We start from the raw sequence: 22222 nt of genomic DNA on the forward strand, positions 1-22222 counted from the left end.
TTTACCCCTCCAGTTGCTTCCAATTTTCACCATCCCACTCAGTTGCCTCATAAATCAACTCGAATTCATCGGCATTTTCTTGTTTTTTCTGCTTGTTTTTTGCCCCAATACAATGCAACTCTACCACGACGTGCATTTGACATTTTTAGACTGCGCAAAAATACGTCTGTTATTAGTAAGTTATATACTCAAATAGGAAGAGCAATATACTATGAAGAAAATCACTACCCTTATTTTTGAAAATTCAGATTGAAGTGTGCATTCAAGGGCAATGTGCACTAATTTTTTGAACTGAATATACATAATAATGTATTCGGCTCCATATATAGAGGAACGGGAAAATAATGCTGAAGGCTCTCTTGGCGAAGGGCATTTTTGTAAGTTCACTGAAGGTGTGTGGCATTATATGAGCGTTTAGGTTTGGAAAGGCTGTCATGCTATATATCACACAAAACAATTAACTTTTTCAGATTTTCTTATTTTTCAAATTTACACGGCGGTGTTTTACACTAGATGGACCTTTTTCCAAAGTTTGAAATGTATATCTATTGAAGGCTCATGGATTATAGATCACCTTCAGTGTAAGTATTTTTAATGGACCGTTTGTTTTTAGAAGTGCAAACCACACACTGAAGGTGCTCCACTAGGATGCGTTTTCACCATTTTGGTCAACAAAATTCTGTTGAATTTGTCACTCAAAGGACACTATTTTGATCAAAAATTTGAAATCAACATAGCATTTTCTACCACATTGGGATGCGTAATTTAATGTGATTGTGCTGATCGCTGAAACATCGGGAGCTATAGGATGTGAGTTTCATAATTCAAATTTCAAAGTAAACTTTTTGAATGGTTTACTAAATAACCTATGTGTGTACTATACGAGTCCTTGGCATTTTGCACCGTTAATATGTGCCTTTTTTTTTTTAATCAAACTCGCACCTTTTTTTTTTTTTAAAAAAAAAAAAAACCCCCAATCTCTTTATTTTCTTGTAAAACAATAAAATCACTCTTTTCATAAAATTACCACGAGGACAAAATAGGAATACAAATAATATATAATTAAAAAAAAGAGTAAAGGTGCAAATATACTCCTGAACTTTGCGATTTAGAGTAGATATACCCCGTTGTAAAAGTGGTGTAAATATACCCTTGTCGTTATAAAATTGTGCAAATATACCTTTTTTGCTGACGGAGTTTTTTTTAAAAATCATTTAGTTTATTTTTTAATTAAAAAAAATACCACGTGGCTTTAAAAAAAAAGTCTACCTATTTTTTTTTTAGTAAACATATTTTTTTAAAGTCACATGATAATTTTTTTTGGTGGGTCGGGTCTGGTTCATTTAAAAAAATGAGTATACATATTTTTTTTTAAAAATCCATGGAGATAATTTTTTTAAACGAACCAGACCCAACATGCCAGAGAAAAATTTAACATGTGGCGTTAGAAAAATTTGTCTACTCAAAAAAAGAATAGGTAGACTTTCTTATTTAAAACCACATGACATTTTTTTAATTAAAAAAAAAGCTAAATTTTTATTTTAACTCTTGTTAAAGAAAAGGTATATTTTGATTATTTGTAAGGATAGAGTATATTTACACCATTTTGTAGAGATAAAGATATATATATATATATATATATATATATATATATATATATATATATATATATATATATCACTTTTTTAATGAGAGTATATTCACTCTATATCGCAAAGTTGAGGCGGTTATAGTTGCACCTTTCGCTTAAAAAAAGGACATAAAAGTAAAAGAGATCAATCAAACAAACTTTTCTGTCGTTCCATTCAAAGCACCTATCTAAAAGTAAAAGAAAGGGCATTTGTCCTTTTAGTGGTTCACCACATGTAGAGAACATCTACAGCTACTTTCCTCTCTTCCCCAAAGCACATACTATTTGCTTGAAATGGATCAACAAGAAAATGTCATTCTTCGCCTCCCATTGTTTCAGCTGGTGATCTAATGGTTAAGTTTTAGCTCAATGGCATCATCTGCTTTCTTATCAGCACTATTCACCAACAAAAGCAACCACATAAATTTCTGGGCAAATCGAACAGGTTACTTCTAATCATGAGCTTAAACCCAGTTATTTTTTCCTCTCTTGGCGTGTGTTTGAGCTTTTGTGTGTTCTATAATTTTCTCTCAGAAAAATCACTGTGGTTTTTCTTAGTTTTGGGATGAAAATAGCAGATGGGTATTTGTACTTCGTGCTGGCTGGTGCCATCGAACTCTGGTTCTCCTATATTTTATATATATATTTGAGCTCTCTGTTTTCCCTTAAAATGATAACGAATAAATTTATACGTGATTTATAGGATATGTGGTTGGACTAATGATTTACGAAAACAATATGCAAAAGTAAAGCTATAAATTTATGATTAAGAACGAAAGTAGCTCAAGAAAACGAGATTATTCGTCTCTGCAGATTTGGTCCGATTTGAAAGAAAACGCCTTTGTGCCGAGCCAAACCAGTAAAAAGACTTGGATATATAATGATTTTCAGATTACAAATGTGAATATGTGTGAAAGACTAGCCCTAAAATGAAGGGGTTCACCCCCTATTCATAACAAATAGTAGATGGACCCTTGTACAACCCTAAAAAGGCCCTTTAAGAAAACCCTAAAAATTCATAAAACGGCGCCCCGTAAGGATGTCAGAGATTCCATATGGGTGTTAGCGCAAATCACAGAACGGTTTGGCGACGTGTAACCTAGCTCGTAATGGATACTCCGAACCTGAATCGAGTGCCTTCCCCTCGGGCTCGGGGCCTCTGAACCTATTCATAGACCCTCGGTTTCTGATGTTTAATCGGACAAACTCACAACTCATTGGCCCTCGACCCCTTCGATCTTACCCAAGGCTAATGATCTCGTACTGGACAGCCGCGACATTTACTTTGTTTTTTCACCGTATGCAAATTACCTCAGTTTTCACCGTATACACTCTCAAAAGAATGTTATACCTCTAGTATTGGACTAAACAAAGAAAATCCAACTAATGAATCGTTGATAATGAAATGGACCCCCTTTTTTTATTTGATTCTTCCGTAAGGAAATCTTATCTTGAGGTCAGAACAAATCCCCACTAAAAGAGCGATATGCTTGACTGGCGTATCTTATTTTAGTTAATATTATTAGAAAATATGAATAAAGAACACAAGACGAAGATTTACAACATTACCCTACTTACTTTTAGCGGCAATTATTTAGTGACAGTAAGTTAATTGCTGCTAAGTCATTTCCTCTACTCAAATATGACGGACATTAAATTAAATTAATTGCAAGAAATAATAATGCAGTTGAAAGAAATGGCCACTAAAAGATTAATAGAAACCCAACTTTTAGTATTTTATATTCCCCATATCCATTTTTTCCATCTAAAAATTAGTGAATTTCAATACACAAGCATAACAAAAGTGGTCGGAAAGTCTGAACTTTAGATTTGAATAGTTAATTCTGTGTCTTTGTAGTACGTAATTGGTATTGTATTTAATTTGTTCTGATAGATTCTCCTGCGTCAACTTTTTTATTCCATTTTTTAACAATTCCACTGTTTGACCGCGTTTTCACCCACGTGCTGTAAATGAACCCTAGAAGCATGGGAGATTGTAAACAAACAAGCAAAAATTAAAATTAATGAAAGTTTAATTATTTAATTAGTAATGTTTCAAGAACTACCAACTGAAGTTTCCACCGATCCTAAGGCGTGGAATTTGTTTGTTCGTTTTTATATTGCCATTATATAAAAGCAGGTCTATTTTGTTGTCTAATGACAATTAAAAAACAATTTCACCGACCATGGAGCACAACACGCTGAGGTTTTTCCTGTGGTCGCTTTAATTAAGGTGGGAAGAAGAAAGAAGTTTTAACATGACCAACTAAAGCACTTGGTTCCATTCATGTTTAATATTTTAATGTCTAGTTAAATGATGTTCTCACACTATAGTCCTAAAATGAAAAATTAGCCATAGATATTTCCTTTAGCAAATTACATCAATCTTGAAGGAGTTAATAATATTTGGGTTTAAGTTATATACCACACCCTTAATTTACAGGAATTTTCTTAAAATGTGAAATTCATAATCTTAAAAATAAGATTATATTAATTACCTGCTAGGCTATTATGATAGGTAAAAGTGACCTGATAGTATAATATTTTTGTACACTAACAATATATATATATATATAACTAAAAATCTTAATATATATGTAGATTATTTAAGTCCCAACATAATGGGAAGAAAGAGTCCCAAAGAGAACAGAAGAGACAACGATACTTGTTACCAAAAGTTGCGGTGTGATAGTAATGGTACCGCTCCAACATTAATTAGAGTTGTCACGTTCAAATCCTGTAAATGTAATAGAAAGAGCTTATCTCCAATTTCGATGCAAATCCGGATTAATCAAGCTCTAACACCAAATGGGGAATATATAGAAAAAAAAAAAAGGAAATTAAAGGAATCCCAAACTCAGGAAAAATATTAATTTTCCTCTGGTATATATAATTGGGAAAAAGGTCAAATATATCTCTCTACTTTAGTTTATTGGTTAACTTTACCATCCGTTAGCTAAAGTAGTCAAATATACTCCTCCGTTAGCCAAAGTATACACATATACCCTTGAATGGATAGAAATTCCCAAATCAGCCAAAATTACCCATTTAGCTAAAATTACCCATGCTTCATAAGTTAGACTCAACCCGGCCCAAAAAATAATTTCCCTACACCATAATATACCCAAAAAAAAAAAAAAAAAAAAAAAAAAAAAAAAAGCTACAGAAATTAACTTGTAAAACTGCAAAGATGCTCGATTAATCTCCTATTATAAGACAAATAATTTCTTCTCTCGTTTCTTCTTAACATAATACTATGCAAATTTATGCTTAGAAATTAAGAAAAACAAGTAACGCTAAAATTAAAAAACACATCACACCAGTAGTAATAACCACAAACATACTCAACTAATTGCACTATTACTCGATAGTATTTTCTTCTTCTTAACATCGCAAATTTCTCTCTCTCTCTCTCTCTCTATATATATATATATATATATATATATATATATATATATATATATATAGAGAGAGAGAGAGAGAGAGAGAGAGAGATTGCAAGTGTGTGTGTATTTATTCTAATGTTTTAGCAGAAATTTGCGATGTTAAGAAGAAGAAAATATTATCGAATAATAGTGCAATTAATTGAGTATGTTTGTGGTTATTACTACTGGTGTGATGTATTGATTCTACAAAAATGAAACGACAATTAAAATTGATAAATTATCTGCAACTGAAAAACATTCAACGTGATGATGAAATTAGCTTCGACAGAGAAAATAGTTTTACCGATAGATTATTTTTTTTTAGTTTTTTAAAAAAAATATACGCTGCAAATTTGTGCTTAGAAATTAAGAAAAATAAGTAAAGCTAAAATTAAACAACACATAACACTACGATAATATTCTTCTTCTTAAATAACATAGCAAATGTTGCTTAAATTTAAGAAAATACGATCACTTGCATTTTTTTTTTTTTTTAAAAGGAGCTACAGAAATTAATTTATTTTTTTAGGGTCGGGGGGAAATTATTTTTTGGGTCGGGTCGGGTCGGGTCTAACTTATAGGGCATTGATAATTTTAGTTAAATGAGTAATTTTGGTTGATGCGGGATTTCCATCCATTAAGGGGTATATGTGTACACTTTGGCTAACGGAGGGATATATTTGACTACTTTGGCTAACGGAGGGAAAAGTTGTTAGCCAATAAACTTAAGTAGAAGGGTATATTTGACCCTTTTTCCTATATAATTTCAACAAAGAAAAATGCATACTAAAGGAGAGGTAAGTATCACACAATCTCAAAAAGAGCTCTCAATTAATTATACACATAGGTAATTAAAAATGTATCTTTTTATTATTTACGAGGTCTAGGGGCAACAAGGGAAAAGGTAACCTAGAGAAGATCAGGAGGAGAGATCATTCATGCTAAACTTGCTCCAGAAGGTTGATTTGGAGGTCCTTTACAATGTCCTCCACAGTTATACAACATCCATTTTCCATCTGCAAGAAGTGCGAACAAACATATGAACATAATTTTTTTGCAATAAAGCATACCTTCTCCCATTAATTTGAGATATTACGAATGATGATCATTCAACTTTTATTATATTGTCCCAAAGTGATAAAAGTTATTATTCTTAGCAAAAAATAACTCAACAATGCTTATATATAACATAAAATAAGAAAGGCCAAAACATGCTAAATTCGGTTAGGTTGTCACATGCATAAAATCATCATATAAGTATAGTTGCGTCAGCAGCTTAGCTTACGTATATCTGTGTGATGCCATAGATAACACAAAAGAAAACTCATTTCCCAATCCAAGCTAACCCGATGTTTTCACCTACGATACACCATGGGTCTTTTATAATTAAGTGGGTCAGAAAATGATGTTTTTATTTTATCTTAAGTAGTGTCACACAGATAATATGTAAGGTGAGTTGATGAAGCGAGAACTTAATTACTTGTGTACTTTCGTTCAATGAATTACAAAGTCGTTTTGGCCATTTTTTCTTTGTGATATAGTATATACAATCATAGTTGAGTTATTTTTCTGTTACAAAGAAAAATTGTGACTTTTGGAATAAATTAAATGTTTGATGACCACTCTTGAAATTAATTCATGTATTTTGGTTTTATATCTCTAGATCTAGTTTGTGTGTGATGTCTAATAAGGTATCAAGTGATAAGTTGAGATCTCAAAAACCTAAACACAGTTGTTCAATGGCAGGTACAAACTAATTAAGCTAATTTATGCCTAGTTGAAGATTAAGAGTGTCAATAATTAAAGTACCTCAGCAAGAATTGATATTTCAAGGTTGGTCCGACCAAAAGGCATGATCCTAATGTCATGGACTGAAAGATGCAATTGCTCCATTTGGAATAACACTCTTCCCACCATTCCATCTTGTTTGCTGCAATGGATGTTAATAAGTACACTTTTGTCCAAAATCCTTGCCTTAATCTTTGATCCTTCAACTTGGTCCTTGGAGGTAGAGGAATCATTATTTTCGCAGGTATTTTTCTCTGTCTGTTCGAGTAGTTTTACCTGTTCTTGAAGTTCTTTCATGTACTGTATAGTATCTCCAAGGATAGAAGACTTGTCTAACTATAGATAACCAAACAGAAAAAAAATACAATCATATATTTGTTGGAAATCTTACGGAAAATACTTGATCACGAACACTTATATGAAATTCTTGAACAATCTCATAGCTTGAGGCATGTCAATTAAGACACTGTCCTTAAGGATATTTTACCCGGTATGGGTGCATCCCCAGATTCAACAAGCTCTTCTAGTACAAAACTAGGACCAGAATCTAACAAAGATTTCACGAAATAAAACCCAAAAAAAGGCCACTATAATATGTGAAAAGACTCTCTCTTTTTGTATTTCTCCCAAGGAAAAGGACTAGAATATGTATAGGCAACAGAAGTCATCTGCTCAAGAATATGAGATACCCAACGTTTATAAGAAGAGGAATTTTTAATGACCATAAAATGAAGTACATGTCAATGAAATGAAGGACAAGAGTACGGTACAAAATGGAGACAACCGTTGGAAGATTAAATGATTAGCATATCAATGACCCCCATTAATATTATCTTAATGGAATGAACTTAGACATTCTTTTTGAGTTACCATATTTACAACAATCCCCTATATATCTCAAAAATAATTTATTATGAAATATCATAGGAAAAAGTTTTGATGGGTTTTCACATATATCAAGAGGAAATGAAGGAGAACGAATATTTTGCTGGATTTTCACATATGAGTACAACGCATCAAATCTGGTGTCGCGTAGACTATGAACCAGACCTAGATAAAACAAGATTATACTTACAGAATAAATGGTGAAGTGTAAAACTTCTATGAACTAAGAATTCTTTTGTAAGCCTATTGTCTTATTTTATCACATCATACTCGCACAATCTTTGTCGTTATCGCGGTTTTGCGCTAAGGAGGCCATACGGTGTGTCCTGGTATTCATAGGTGCTCTAGAAATCCGTCACAATTTCATAGGAGCGGCACGCTCCACACTCATATAGGTCCACTTCTCAAAGTGTATTCTGTGAAAGAATACACCACCCATAAAGGATATGGTAATAGATTAGGTTTAACTCAGCCTCACTTTGCCTTGCGATATTGCACTATATTCACACACCATAGGAAGAGACATAATTTAATAGTGCATAGTTGATCAACTAATGACTTGTTATTACCCATATGAACCTAATTCATGGGATCTCCAATCACATAGGTTGGGTTACCATCATTGTTGATCTTCTCAATTGACTAAAAAATCTCATTCCCCTCGATGTTTCTCATAGTCTATGAATTGATCAAGTTCACCTCCGACTTCACATCATTTATTTACGTAAATAATCCCATCTCACAACAGCTGTTTTATCACATTATATCTCAAATACATGTGTCTACTTTTTGCCAATAAAATTTTATTTTTCCTACGATTATTATTGCTTGCAACCACAATATATATATACAAAAGATGTTGGTTTTATTCAATTGAAATCTTCCCTAAGAAGTCTCGTAACCACTTAGCCTCATCACCAACAACTCCAAAATAATAAATTCTATTTAGTTGATTTTCATGTTATGACATCCCCACAAAGGATAAACACAGGACCGCTTGTGGATTTTAAGATCCACTTTGCATTATTGTACCTCTTTAGTACAACAAAAAATTTACTATATTTGATACCATAACATTACAAGACACCCCCATACTTTCAAATATTTCGGTCTAAGACATAATCTTTCCAAAGCTCATACAAGATTTTTTCAATTTTATAAGGTATCCTATTTTATATGTGACACACAAATTTACACCCAAGAATATATCAAAGATAAAATAGAGAAAAAATAACATAGGTTAACGTCCTGACAACAATTCACTGTCCATTATTGTAACTCTATTAAAGCCATTCAAATGCATTGGAAGCAATTCAATCGTTTGGATAACATCATGACATTCATATTCAATTTTCTAATGAAGAATATTGTCCTAATCTTTTTTTTTTTTTTCCAGATCACTAAAACATTTACATTATAACACACTGAAAATAAGCAGTAAGTAATAATTACAGTGGTTGACTAAGTTATCTAGTCCTCAGAAAAATTAGAAAGTGATCAAAGAGAAAATAAGAAAGGAAAACGAGAAGTCTAACAATTATATACGATAAATAAAAATTTAAACAACACTTTCATTGCTGCAAACCAGATCACAAAGACCATAACTTTTTTTTTTTTCCTTTTTTCCTCTTTCCGTGTGACGTTTAACAATTTTCTAAAACAATAAATTGCTGCACAGACCATCATCCAATATCAAAGAAGACTTAGATAAATATCAAATTGCAGCACTTAAGAACATGTACATAGAAAAAACACCCAACAAATAGAGCATGATTATATATAATAATTCTTTGCCCACAAAAATATTATTTTTGATTAACACTTTATCTAATTCAAATAAAATAATCACACAACTTTTCCTAATAATCACATAGAAATCAAATTGGTTCAGATATTAGGACCACCTCAATTAATTCCAATATTTTTCTTATGTGAGTTTAAGAAGAACATTTTCCATTCAAGAACTTAAGTAGTTCTAGAATCACCAACATAAATAAATCATTCTTCTTCTTCAACTTGGGTGTAGAACACAAAATTATATGTTAGAACAAATACGCTTTGTAGCACCAAAGTCTAACACCCAATCTCTCACATTAGCCACAAAATTCATTTGAGAAATGACCACAATAACTATATCATCCGCTTAGTCAAATTTATTTTACTTACCGGGATTTCATTTCTCCGACACTTCTTCTACATTGATAGTTTCTTTTGCTACACACAAAATACTTATTCCTCTAAAAAAAATAAGCTATATATAGCATTCTTCCCTCGTAACAAAGTGTTGATGGTTGGTTAGAAAGAACATGAATGAAAATTCTTAAAAACCATAACAGTATTAATAGTAACCTTAAATACTTCAACTCAAAAGGAGCAAAACACTGTAAACAATGTCTTATCCCAACTATTATCTAGGACTAAAAATAACCAGGCTTTGTCAAGGCATAAGCCGCTGGTCTCAAGATCTACTCGATATACAAGAATTTTGTTTTAGGGAAAGGCTAAATTAATGTACCAATATGGAAATCTCAAACTTCCTCAAATATCATGCAGCAACATGCACAACACACCAATTTTCTTTTCAACTGATAAGTAGATAGTATATGCAAATCAAATTGTTTAACAGTAATACAACTTCTTCAAGAGAGTACCAATTTGTTCAATTACCATTTAATTGATTTATCACTGATCCAAAGAGAAACTAAATAACCATGCTAATTCAGAAGTTAAAGGCAACTAAACTGCAAAAATTAAGCTCGGAACACATACCTTTATCTCTGATAAAAGAAAATTTATTTTGTCTTACATGTTGACATTGGTTGGATTTACCGGTCCTCTATATCTTGTTGTGTAATTGATTTTCCATAAGAATAAAGTCAGAAATATCCTTAAGATTGTTGGAAATTTTACGGAAAATACTTGATCACGAACACTTATATGAAATTCTTGAACAATCTCATAGCTTGAGGCATGTCAATTAAGACACTGTCCTTAAGGATATTTCACCCGGTATGGGTGCATCCCCCAGGATTCAACAAGCTCTTCTAGTACAAAACTAGGACCCAGAATCTAACAAAGATTTCACAAGAAATAAAACCCAGCACACTATAATATGTGAAAAGACTCTCTCTTTTTGTATTTCTCCCAAGGAAAAGGACTAGAATATGTATAGGCAACAGAAGTCATCTGCTCAAGAATATGAGATACCCAACGTTTATAAGAAGAGGAATTTTTAATGACCATAAAATGAAGTACATGTCAATGAAATGAAGGACAAGAGTCTGTTACAAAATGGAGACAACCGTTGGAAGATTAAATGATTAGCATATCAATGACCCCCATTAATATTATCTTAATGGAATGAACTTAGACATTCTTTTTGAGATACCATATTTACAACAATATCTTGTCTAATGTAATAATTATGATATTCTCCAAGAAACAAGTCGAAAATATTTAGTTTTGTGTATCAAAGGATCTATATATATTGAAGCCTTTTAAGTAACAATTTATTATAAGTGATCGAATCAAATATAAATAGCATCACAAATTCACAACATGTAAATTAAAGAACAAAGGTAAAAAATAAATAAAAAATGCATGACCTACTAATTAGTTCACTTCTAAACTAATTAACACTAAACACCCACCTGTATTTTAAGAACCCAAACTTTTATTGAAAGTTTTACAAGATCTACTTAGTCCACTTTACAAGAAACCGATATTCTTGTTAATTTTATAAACCTTGCCCTGAATGCGAAACTTGTAAATTAAAGTCTAGAAAAGCACCAAATACAAGTTAAGAAAATGTAGCCTTTTCACTATTTTCGCTCCCTTTTTATTTTACTCTGTGTTTTTTTCAGGAGAACAATGGAAATAATAACTATTACTCCATCTGTTCTAATTTATGAACCTATTTGGGTGAGTATAGAGTTTAAGAAAGAAATAAAAACTTTTGGAATTGTGGTCTTAAATATGCCATAACATTTGTGTGGTATAAGACTTTTGAGACTTGTGTGATTTTACACGTCATAATATTTGTGTGGGTATTGTTTATTATTAAGAGTAAATTGAGAAGTTTAACTTAGACTGTTTCCAAATTCAGAAAGAAATCATTCTTGTTAAAACAGACTAAGAAAAAAAATTACATAAATTGAAACATAGCAAAGTACTACTCCTCAACTTAATTCAAGCATATTGGACCGGTTATATGAATATTCAGTGTCCATATCGCTCTGTTGAAGCTTAGGAAGATGGAAGATAGAAAAGAAAAAGTTTTGAGTAGGGATGTTTACCTTCTTTAGACCAGGGACAATCTTTGACAAAGATATGAAAAGCTCGCCCATTTTTTTTCTTCGTTTCCTCTCCGCAATGACATGATCTTGAGCTTGTACAGAACTTCTCTTGTACATAATATTATTATTATTATTATTATTATTTTCCCCTAATGATTCTTGACATGCATTTTCTTCCAAATGAGAGCTTATCATTACAATATCTTCTTCTTCTTCTTGAGGATTAATCGGTGATGATGAAAACGAAATGAGAAATCCAGAAGAGGAAGAATTAGAGGAAAGTAAGGGAGAAGAAAGAGCTTTTTGAGCATTCTCTTCAATATTGGTGTAAGCTGATGGAGTTGATGAATATATATCTTGAGAAAGATTCGGCTTAAGGTCGAAGAATAAGTCATCTTCGTAGTTAAAATTACCAGTATATTCCATGCCCTAAGATAGAAACAAAAGAATATAAAGATTAGAAAATACAAAGCTTGTTAATTAGTACAAGTATTAATGCCTATATTGAGCAAGGTTGCATTTATTGAGTTATCCTAACCATAAAGAGTTAATGGAGTATCTCTTTATAATGCTTTGAAACCAAGGTTTAATTTTCTCTTCTAGATTTTTGGGGTCTAAAATGGTGTTCTAATTTTTCAGGAGATTAGCATTAACAGAAGAAATTAAGGTTCAACAAGTTGCAAATGAAAGTACAGATCGGTACAATATTGTAAGAAGAGAACAGGAAATTAACTTACTTGAAAAGAAGATTTTTGAGTTCTAATTGCCTTCCACGATAAATTAAAGACAAGAAACAAAAATGTTCAAGAATTGAACACGTATACTTCTGAAGAAAGGCAACCCAAAAGAAGGATTAGGTCTCCATTGAATAGCTCACTACCCAACCTCCTTTCCCCTCCTCCCCCACCCCGCAACCACCCCAAAAAAAATAAAACTTGAACGAATATTGATTACTTTTCCAAGTATACTATAAAGTAATACACCCCAGCCACGTGTGAAAAGCTGTCATCTTTTCAACCTCACTTGTTATAAATAAAATGATACTTCCAGAACCCTTAGCTTATTCACATTTCCTCCAATTAAACGTCTTCTAGAACCCTTAGCTTATTCACATTAAATGCTCATGATCAGGTGCTAACTTTTAACTTATACCCCTTCACACGTCAAAATTTTCAAGTTCATTCACATTTGAAAATGCTCTTTCTGTCTTTCGGGTGTGTAAAAGGAAGGATAATCTGGAAGGAGAAAATATTTTCCTTTATTCTTTTTCTTTTCTTATAGAGGAATGCAAACTACTCTATGTTCCCTTTTCATGTTGCTTATGCAAACAAAAAGGAATAATTTACCTTCCTTAATATCTTTCTTTTTTTAAAATAAAAATAAAAAACGAAGAAGATTAACTCATTCATAAACTTTTCTTTATTTTTTTTCCACTGTGAGGACCGACTAATCCGGATTTCGCCCCAAGAAATCCCACTTTAGCAGTAAAACGTTCTTTGCAAAAGATGACTCCATTCCATAAGTTTTTCTCCTTTAAATAAAGTGCCCTAAATTTTGAAATGATTTGTTTCTATTAAGACAAGAGGCAAATTAATAAAAGAGGGATTCAAAATGTAAAATTTGGATATCACGTGTATCTCTTCAAGGTAGAAAATAAAGGGCTAGTAAATGACAAAAATAGCCCTATGAGTTAGAGAGTAGTACTTTTTGTATATTTAAATATCTTAATTTTAATTCAAAATATTAAGTTAATATAATTTAATTTAGCTTCAAAGTTTAGTCAAATTAACTCTTGGTGAAAAGTGTCACATAAATTGAAATGAAGAGAGAGTAATTGTAGGGATCTAGTAGCTTAGTTGGTTGGCTACCTGAACTTTCACCTTGTTGGTGAGGGTTCGAATCCCCACATTGTAATTCCCTCCCCATTTCCCTTCCCCTACCCCCTATGTAATAAAAACAATTTTTTTTTAAAAAGAGAGAGAGAGAGAGAGTAATTAGTAATATCTAATAAATACTCCCATTTGAAGTGAAAATATGGCTCCACAGTTACCTAAATTTTACCAAAATAATAATGAAATATTTTAAAGGGTAATCTAATACTCCCTCAGATTCATATGATATGGTGTTTTTAGCTCGGACGCACCCCTTAAAAATTTACTTACGCCTAGAGGGTAGGAAGCGTTTTCACTAAATTATCCTTAATTAATAGTACCAATTTAATATAATTCATTGATTATGTAAAATTTTATTTATCTAAATAAGGATAAATTTGAAAAAAAATAAAAAATAGCTATTAATTCTTGTTGATCATGTAAAACTATTTATTCTGAACTACATATAAAAGTTAAAAATACCATACAATGTAAATTAGAGGGAGTAAGGGGCTAACAAAGATTCACCGAATAATTACAAGCCCCAAGTGAATAGACTGAAGAAAAGGAATTGAGAGTTAAAAGTGAGATAGGTAAGGAAAGGGCAATAGCAGCCACGTGTAATCATCAACCAACCAATTTTAAGTGTCATTTATTTATTTATTCTGTTTTTTATTTGAAGTCTTAGTTGTTCGTACTTTTGCAACGTAAAATGTCCTTTCTTTTTAAAATAATAATCATGAGGTTGATGTGTTTATTGGTAAGGTTGAGCAGGTAATTAAATATCTTTATAAAGATTCGTCTGAAATTAAATTTACAATTAACATAATAAGGACAATGAGAGAATCTTAAATTAAGGATTCTATATCTGCTTGAGCACATATGACATATTAATAAACATTCGAGAAGGCATTGTAAGGAAATCCTTTAAAAGTCCTTGCATAAATTATAAATTCGTTCCCCATCTTTGATTTGACACGCATTGAGTTCATTGTACTAAATGATTATTTAGAGTTAGAAGCTTCGTAGAACTTGTTCAAAATATTGAAGCTATAGTTTCTCGTATTCATTGTCATAATCATCCAAATTGGAAAGAAGAAGAAGAAGACGACAAATGACATCACATTCTTAAAGGAACAAATGACATCACATTCTTAAAGGAAATCAAAGGTTACCTAAGTCGTCGTTGCATCTAGAAGCTCAAATATTTGTCTGGTCGGTGGACTTTAAAAAGTTTAGAAAAACATAATTTTGTCTTCTAAATACTCAGTTTAGAACGACATAATTAAAAACTGAAAAGAAAAGAATTCTGATCTTAATTGCTTTTTTCATTCTTCTGAAATACCTATGACTTCCTCTCCAACCTTTTAATAATTAGACAATTCAAACTAGTCTGTTGGGCACAACATAATGCAGGTCCGACAAAAAGCCATAAGTAGGGATTAACTTATCTGTTATTGTTAGTTCTGTCTGTTTTGACTAATGTGGATCTCCATGAAACCAAGTTTTGTTCTAGGGTTATTTAATAGTAATACACTGCATAATACTCCTCCGTCCATTTTTATTTGTCATATATTGACATATCACACTTATTAATGAGCCAAAAATAGAATGATAATTTTACTACTATATCATCCCTAATTATTGCTTAGTAACCTATTAATAAGTTAATGTGTGAAATCAATATAAATATATACTTTTAAAAGTTTTCAACTATATGCAATAAAAATTTAAATTTTTTTTATTAAAAATATAGCTTTTAAATAGAGGCCAACCCTAATAGTTAATAATAAGGGTAAAATAAGTATGAAATAGTAAATTAAATTTTGGGACGAAGGGAGTAATATAATTCTTTTTCCGAGAAATTATTTAGTAACTAATAGAATATTTTTGTAATTCGTAAACAATATCACTGAGGTTGCGGCCCACTAGAGCAATTCATTTGAGCAGGTGGATAAATAGAAGTAACATGCCCGATACAAGCTTCGAAAAATGTAGTAGATTATATTATTTGTATTTGTACTGTATATATTGAATATCACACTTATTAATGAGCCAAAAATAGAATGATAATTTTACTACTTTCATCCCTAATTATTGCGTCATCCGTTTCAATAAAATATATTTTTTTTTTTGCAAAATTGTCTAGAACTTTCCAACCCAATAGTTAATAATAAGGGTAAAATAAGTATATATATTAGATTTTGGGACGAAGGGAGTAATATAATTCTTTTTCCGAGAAATTGAGGCTCACTTTTTTGTCGTCCGTTCCAATTTTTGAAAAAAAAATGTAGGCCTTATATATATTTGTACTGTAACAACAACTAATATTAAAAAAAAAATTGTGGGCCCCATATATATTAAACAACAACTATATATATAAAAAAAAATATTAAAAAAAAAAAAATTGTGGGCCCCATATATATTAAACAACAACTAATATTAAAAAAAAAAATGTCGGCCCCATATTAAACAACAACTAATATTAAAAAAAAAATGTGAGGCCATATTAAACACCAAAAAAAAAAAAAAAGAGAAGAAAAAAAGGTGGAACCCACCACCTCCAAACTCACGGGAAAAAAAAGTGGACCCCATATTAATAAAATCAAGCAATATTTAAAAAAAAAAAAAGTGAATCCCATATTAAAAAAACAAACAATGTTAAAAAAAAAAAAAAAAAAAGTGCATCCTATATTAAAAAATCAAACAATTAAATCAATAATGATGGATTCATTGCCACATGCGTATCAACCCATTAGTGGGAGCAAATGAAATTATTGTACAAAGAACATACTTAAAATACTTATATATTAAAATAAGATAGAATTTAAGTACTTTTTCATTTTTTCCTTACTGTAATAAATATGAAAAGAGATTAATGTCATAAAAGAAAAAATAATATTAAGTGTCGTCCGTGGGCCCCATATATATTAAACAACAACTAATATTTAAAAAAATTATGGGCCCCATATATATTAAACAATAACTAATATTAAAAAAAAATGTGAGCCCCATATTAAACACCAACCTGTATTAAAAAAAAAAAAAAAAAAAAGTGGAATCCACCACCTCCAAACTCACGGGAAAAAAAAAGTGGACCCCATATTAACAAAATCAAGCAATATTAAAAAAAAAAAAGTGAATCCCATATTAAAAAAACAAACAATGTTAAAAAGAAAAAAAGTGCATCCTATAAGGCTAACCCTCAGGGGTTGGCCTGGTGGCAATTGACTTGAGCCTTGGGGTGCTCCCTTTCAAGGTCTCAAGTTCGAAACCACGGGTGCAAACAATTCGAGGGCCATGGATGGGAAACCCTGAATTACCCGTGGTGCACTTGCGGGAAACTCCTTGCCGAGGGCCTGTGCACCCCCGGGATTAGTCGGGGCTCAAAGAGACTCGGACACCCGGTGCTTAATCAAAAAAAAAAAGTGCATCTTATATTAAAAAATTAAACAATTAAATCAATAATGATGGATTCATTGCCACATGCGTATCAACCCATTAGTAGGAGCAAATGAAATTATTGTACAAAGAACATATTTAAAATACTTATATATTAAAATAAGATAGAATTTAATTACTTTTTCATTTTTCCCTTACTTTAATAAATGTGAAAAGAGATTAATGTCATAAAAGAAAAATAATATTAATTGGAGATCAAATAATTATTAAGGTAAATTAGTGAAATTCCAATTCTAATTGACGTTTCCTTAAAAAATCGTGTAAAAAATAACATGACAAGTAAAATGAGTTAAACAAAAAATATTTACTAAAAATTAAAAAATAGAAGTTCTTCATTTAAATAGAAAATTAAATTTCTACTTTGTTTCATTTTAAACATGTAAAATTAATATAATAATTTGAATTAAAATTATCCAAATCAAAATTTGATAAAAAAATTATATGTATTACTTTACTATTACTACTATATAGAAGAGCCGGTTTATAGAGACAAGATCGTCGTCCGTGTTCGGTCCCACTTTTTTTATCTAAGGGCAAAAAAATCCTTTGTGGTCCCACCCACTTTTTTATTTAAGGGCAAAAAAATGACGTTTTATACTTTATATTACCAACTCTTCTAAAAAGTAGATAAAAATACTTTATTATATTTCTATTTTTCTACTATATAGAAGCATCGGTTTACCCATGCTTCGTCGTCAGCCACGCTTAAAAAAAAATAAAAAAAATAGTGGACCCCACACTAAAAACGCCAAGCAATATTTTTTTAAAAAAAAAAAGGGTGGACCCCACCCTCTCCAAACTCATGAAAAAAAAAAAGGCAACGTCAAAAAAAAAAAAAACGTGCACCCCATATATTAAAAAATCAAACAATATTCATGTAATTCCCAAAGTATCCACATCAAGTCAATAATAGTGGATTCATTGTCACATGCATATTAATCTATTAGTGGGAGCAAACGAAATTATTGTACAGCAAAAAACATGAACCCCATATTATTACTTTTCTTCAAAATATTTAATTGCTGTATTTGCTATTCCGCCATGTCATTTATTTTTTATGTTTACTAAAATAAATATACTTAAAATATATATATTTAAAAAATAAGATACAATTTAATTACTTTTTTATTTTTGTTCTTACTATAATAAATGTGAAAAGAGATTAATATCAAATGAAGATCAAATAATGAATAAGGTAAATTAGTCAAATTATAATTCTAATTCAGGTTTCCTTAAAAAACCATGCAAAACACAACATGACAAGTAAAATGAGCTAAACCGAGAATATTTACCAAAAATTAAAAAATAGCATTTCTTCGTTTAAATAGAAAATCAATTTCTACTTTGTTTCGTTTTAAACATGTAAAATTAATTTAATAATTTGAATTAGAATTATCCAAATCAAAATTTGATAAAAAATAATAAGTATTTTACACCTTTAAATTAATCGAATTAAAATTGAAAGTATCAATCGATGCTTAAATATTGCTATTATTTTATCTCAAAGAGAGGAAAATAGTTTTCTTTTAAACAAGTCTTCTCTTTAAAAAGTATTAATAAATTTTCGTAGCAAACACGAATATAATAAAGTTTTAGATACGGAGCACAAACTACAATGTTATATTAATCGTATTTTGAACATAATATATATATATATATATATATATATATATATATATATATATATATATATATATATATATATATATATCACTATCTAAACACAACTACATATATATAAATACACTATAATCCGAAGTATTAGGCCTGTGCATAGGCCATCTAGTAATTTTTAACTATATAGAAGCATGGGTTTAGACCCATGCTTTGTCGTCCGAACATTAAAAAAAAAAAAAAAAAAGTGTGGGCCCCATACTATATACCAACCAATATTAAAAAAAAAAAAAAAAGTGAAACCCACCATCTCCAAACTCACAGAAAAAAGTGGACCCCATATCAACAAAATCAAGCAATATAAAAAAAAAAAAAGTGAATCCCATATTAAAAAAATAAATAATGTAAAAAAAAAAGTGAATCCCATATTAAAAAAATAAATAATGTAAAAAAAAAAGGTGCATCCCATATTAAAAAATTAAACAATATTCATGTAATTTTCAAAGTATCTCATTAAATCAATGATAATGAATTCGTTGTCATATGCGTATCAACCCATTAGTGGGAGCAAATGAAATTATTGTACAACAACATACTTAAAATACTTATATTTTAAATAAGATAGAATTTAATTATTTTTTCATTTTTCCTTACTCTAATAAATGTGAAAAGAGATTAATGTCATAAAATAAAAAATAATATTAAATGGAGATCGAATAATTAATAAGGTAAATTAGTGAAATTCTAATTCTAATTGATGTTTCCTTAAAAAATCGTGCAAAAGACAACATGACAAGTAAAATGATTTAAACCAAAAATATTTACCAAAAATTTAAAAATAGTAGTTCTTCATTTAAATAGAAAATCAAATTTCTACTTTGTTTCATTTTAAACATGTAAAATTAATATAATAATTTGAATTAGAATTATCCAAATCAAAATTTGATAAAAAAATAACAGGTATTATTTTGGCCCAATCTACATACATTAACAATAGAATATTTTACACCTTTAAATTAATCGAATTAAAATTCAAAGTATCAACTGATGCTTAAATATTGCTATTGTTTTATCTCAAAGAGAAGAAAATAGTTTCCTTTTAAATAATTCTTCTCTTTTAAAAGGTATAAACAAATTTTTGCTAACTTTGTATTCGTAACAAATACTAATATAATAAAGTTTTGGATACGGAGCACAAACTACAATGTTATATTAATCGTGTTTTGAACATAATATATATTACTTTACTACTATATAGAAGAGCCGGTTTGTAAGCAAGATCGTCGTCCGTCCTTTAGTCCCACTTTTTTATTTAAGGGCAAAAAAATCATTTGTGATCCCATCCACTTTTTTATTTAAGGGCAAAAAAATGACATTTTATACTTTATATTACCAACTCTTCTAAAAAGTAGATAGAAATACTTTATTATATTTCTATTTTTCTACTATATAGAAGCATCGGTTTACCTATGCTTTGTAGTTCGACCCCATACTAAAAACGCCAAGCAATATTAAAAAAAAAAAAAGGAAAAAAGTGGACCTCATATTAAAAACACAAGCAATGTCAAAGAAAAAAAAAGTGCAGCTCATATATTAAAAAATCAAACAATATTCATGTAATTTTCAAAGTATCCCCATCAAGTCAATAATAGTGGATTCATTGCCACATGCGTATTAACCCATTAGTGGGAGCAAATGAAATTATTGCACAGTAAAAAATATGGACCCCATATTATTGCTTTTCTTCAAAAGGTTAAGTAGGCAAATACATATAATTTCCTTTCTTTTCTTATATTAGCCTGAGATCTAATCTAGATATTTAATTGTTATATTTGCTATTCCGCCATGTCATTTATTTGTTATGTTTACTAAAATAAATATACTTAAAATATTTATAGTTTAAAATAAGATAGAATTTAATTACTTTTTCATTTTTATTCTTACTCTAATAAATGTGAAAAGAGATTAATATCAAATGGAAATCAAATAATGAATAAGGTAAATTAGTCAAATTATAATTCTAATTCACATTTCCTTAAAAAATCATGCAAAAGACAACAAGACAAGTAAAATGAGCTAAACCGAGAATATTTACCAAAAATTAAAAAATAGTATTTCTTCGTTTAAATAGAAAATCAATTTCTACTTTGTTTCGTTTTAAACGTGTAAAATTAATTTAATAATTTGAATTAGAATTATCCAAATCAAAATTTGATAAAAAATAATAAGTATTTTACACCTTTAAATTAATTGAATTAAAATTGAAAGTATCGATCTTAAATATTCTTATTGTTTTATCTCAAAGAGAGGAAAATAGTTTTCTTTTAAACAAGTCTTCTAACTTTTAAAAAGTATTAATAAATTTTTGCCGACTTTGTATTCATAGCAAACACGAATATAATAAAGTTTTAGATACGGAACACAAACTACAATGTTATATTAATCGTGTTTTGAACATATATATATATATATATATATATATATATATATATATATATATATATATATATATATATATATATATATATTATCATATATATATATATATATTATCACTATCCAAACACAACTACATACATAAATACACTATAATCAAAGTGTTGGGTCAGGTGGAAAGACGGGCATAGGCCATCTAGCAGTATATATAAGAGAGGATCCGACACTTTTGGTCGTCCTCACAGGGCTAATTATGGCATTTTAGAATTTAGAGAGTTGTTGGTTTTCGGGGGGGGGGGGGGGGGGGAGAGCTGTCCTCTTTGTTGAGTTACCTAGAGATTTTGTGTAATTACAAAAAAGCCAACAACCTTTTGGTTTAATTTCCCTTGCGTTCCACATTGAAAAAGTGACACGTGTTTGTCCAACTTTAAGATTTAACATTGTCCAACGTTTTATATGTTGCCCCTTGATTCATTTCGACATTATTTAATATTGTCCTTTTTTAACGTTTTATATGTTGCCCCTCGATTCATTTCGACATTATATCTGTTACATCAAATTATTTGATAACTGAGGAAAACTTTTGAGATATTATAATCAATGGCGGAGTCAGGATTTTTGCCGAGGGGTTCAAAATATAAAAAAATAAATATACGAAGAAGCCTAAGGGAGTTCAAAAACTACTATATATAAATAAAAAATAATTTTAACCTTATAAAAACAGTATTTTTTTCCGCCAAGGGGGAGAGAGGATCCGACACTTTTGGTCGTCCTCACAGGGCTAATTATGGCATTTTAGAATTTAGAGAGTTGTTG

The 22222-nt window shown here is 30.0% G+C and overlaps 1 protein-coding gene across 1 annotated transcript; it reads right to left on the reverse strand.

Annotated features, from left to right (window-relative positions):
- Positions 1–5862: 5862 nt before the first annotated feature.
- LOC132052118 (transcription factor bHLH18-like) lies at positions 5863–12936 on the reverse strand. The gene is made up of 4 exons (XM_059443491.1): positions 12761–12936; positions 12024–12452; positions 6865–7179; positions 5863–6071 (listed from the first exon to the last, which is right to left on the reverse strand). The coding sequence occupies exons 2-4, from the start codon at positions 12447–12449 to the stop codon at positions 5997–5999; spliced, it is 816 nt and encodes a 271-aa protein (XP_059299474.1). The 5' UTR covers positions 12450–12452; positions 12761–12936; the 3' UTR covers positions 5863–5996.
- Positions 12937–22222: the final 9286 nt, after the last annotated feature.

The sequence above is a fragment of the Lycium ferocissimum genome, chromosome 4, assembly GCF_029784015.1.
Source record: "Lycium ferocissimum isolate CSIRO_LF1 chromosome 4, AGI_CSIRO_Lferr_CH_V1, whole genome shotgun sequence".
In the NCBI taxonomy this organism is placed as follows: Eukaryota; Viridiplantae; Streptophyta; class Magnoliopsida; order Solanales; family Solanaceae; genus Lycium; species Lycium ferocissimum.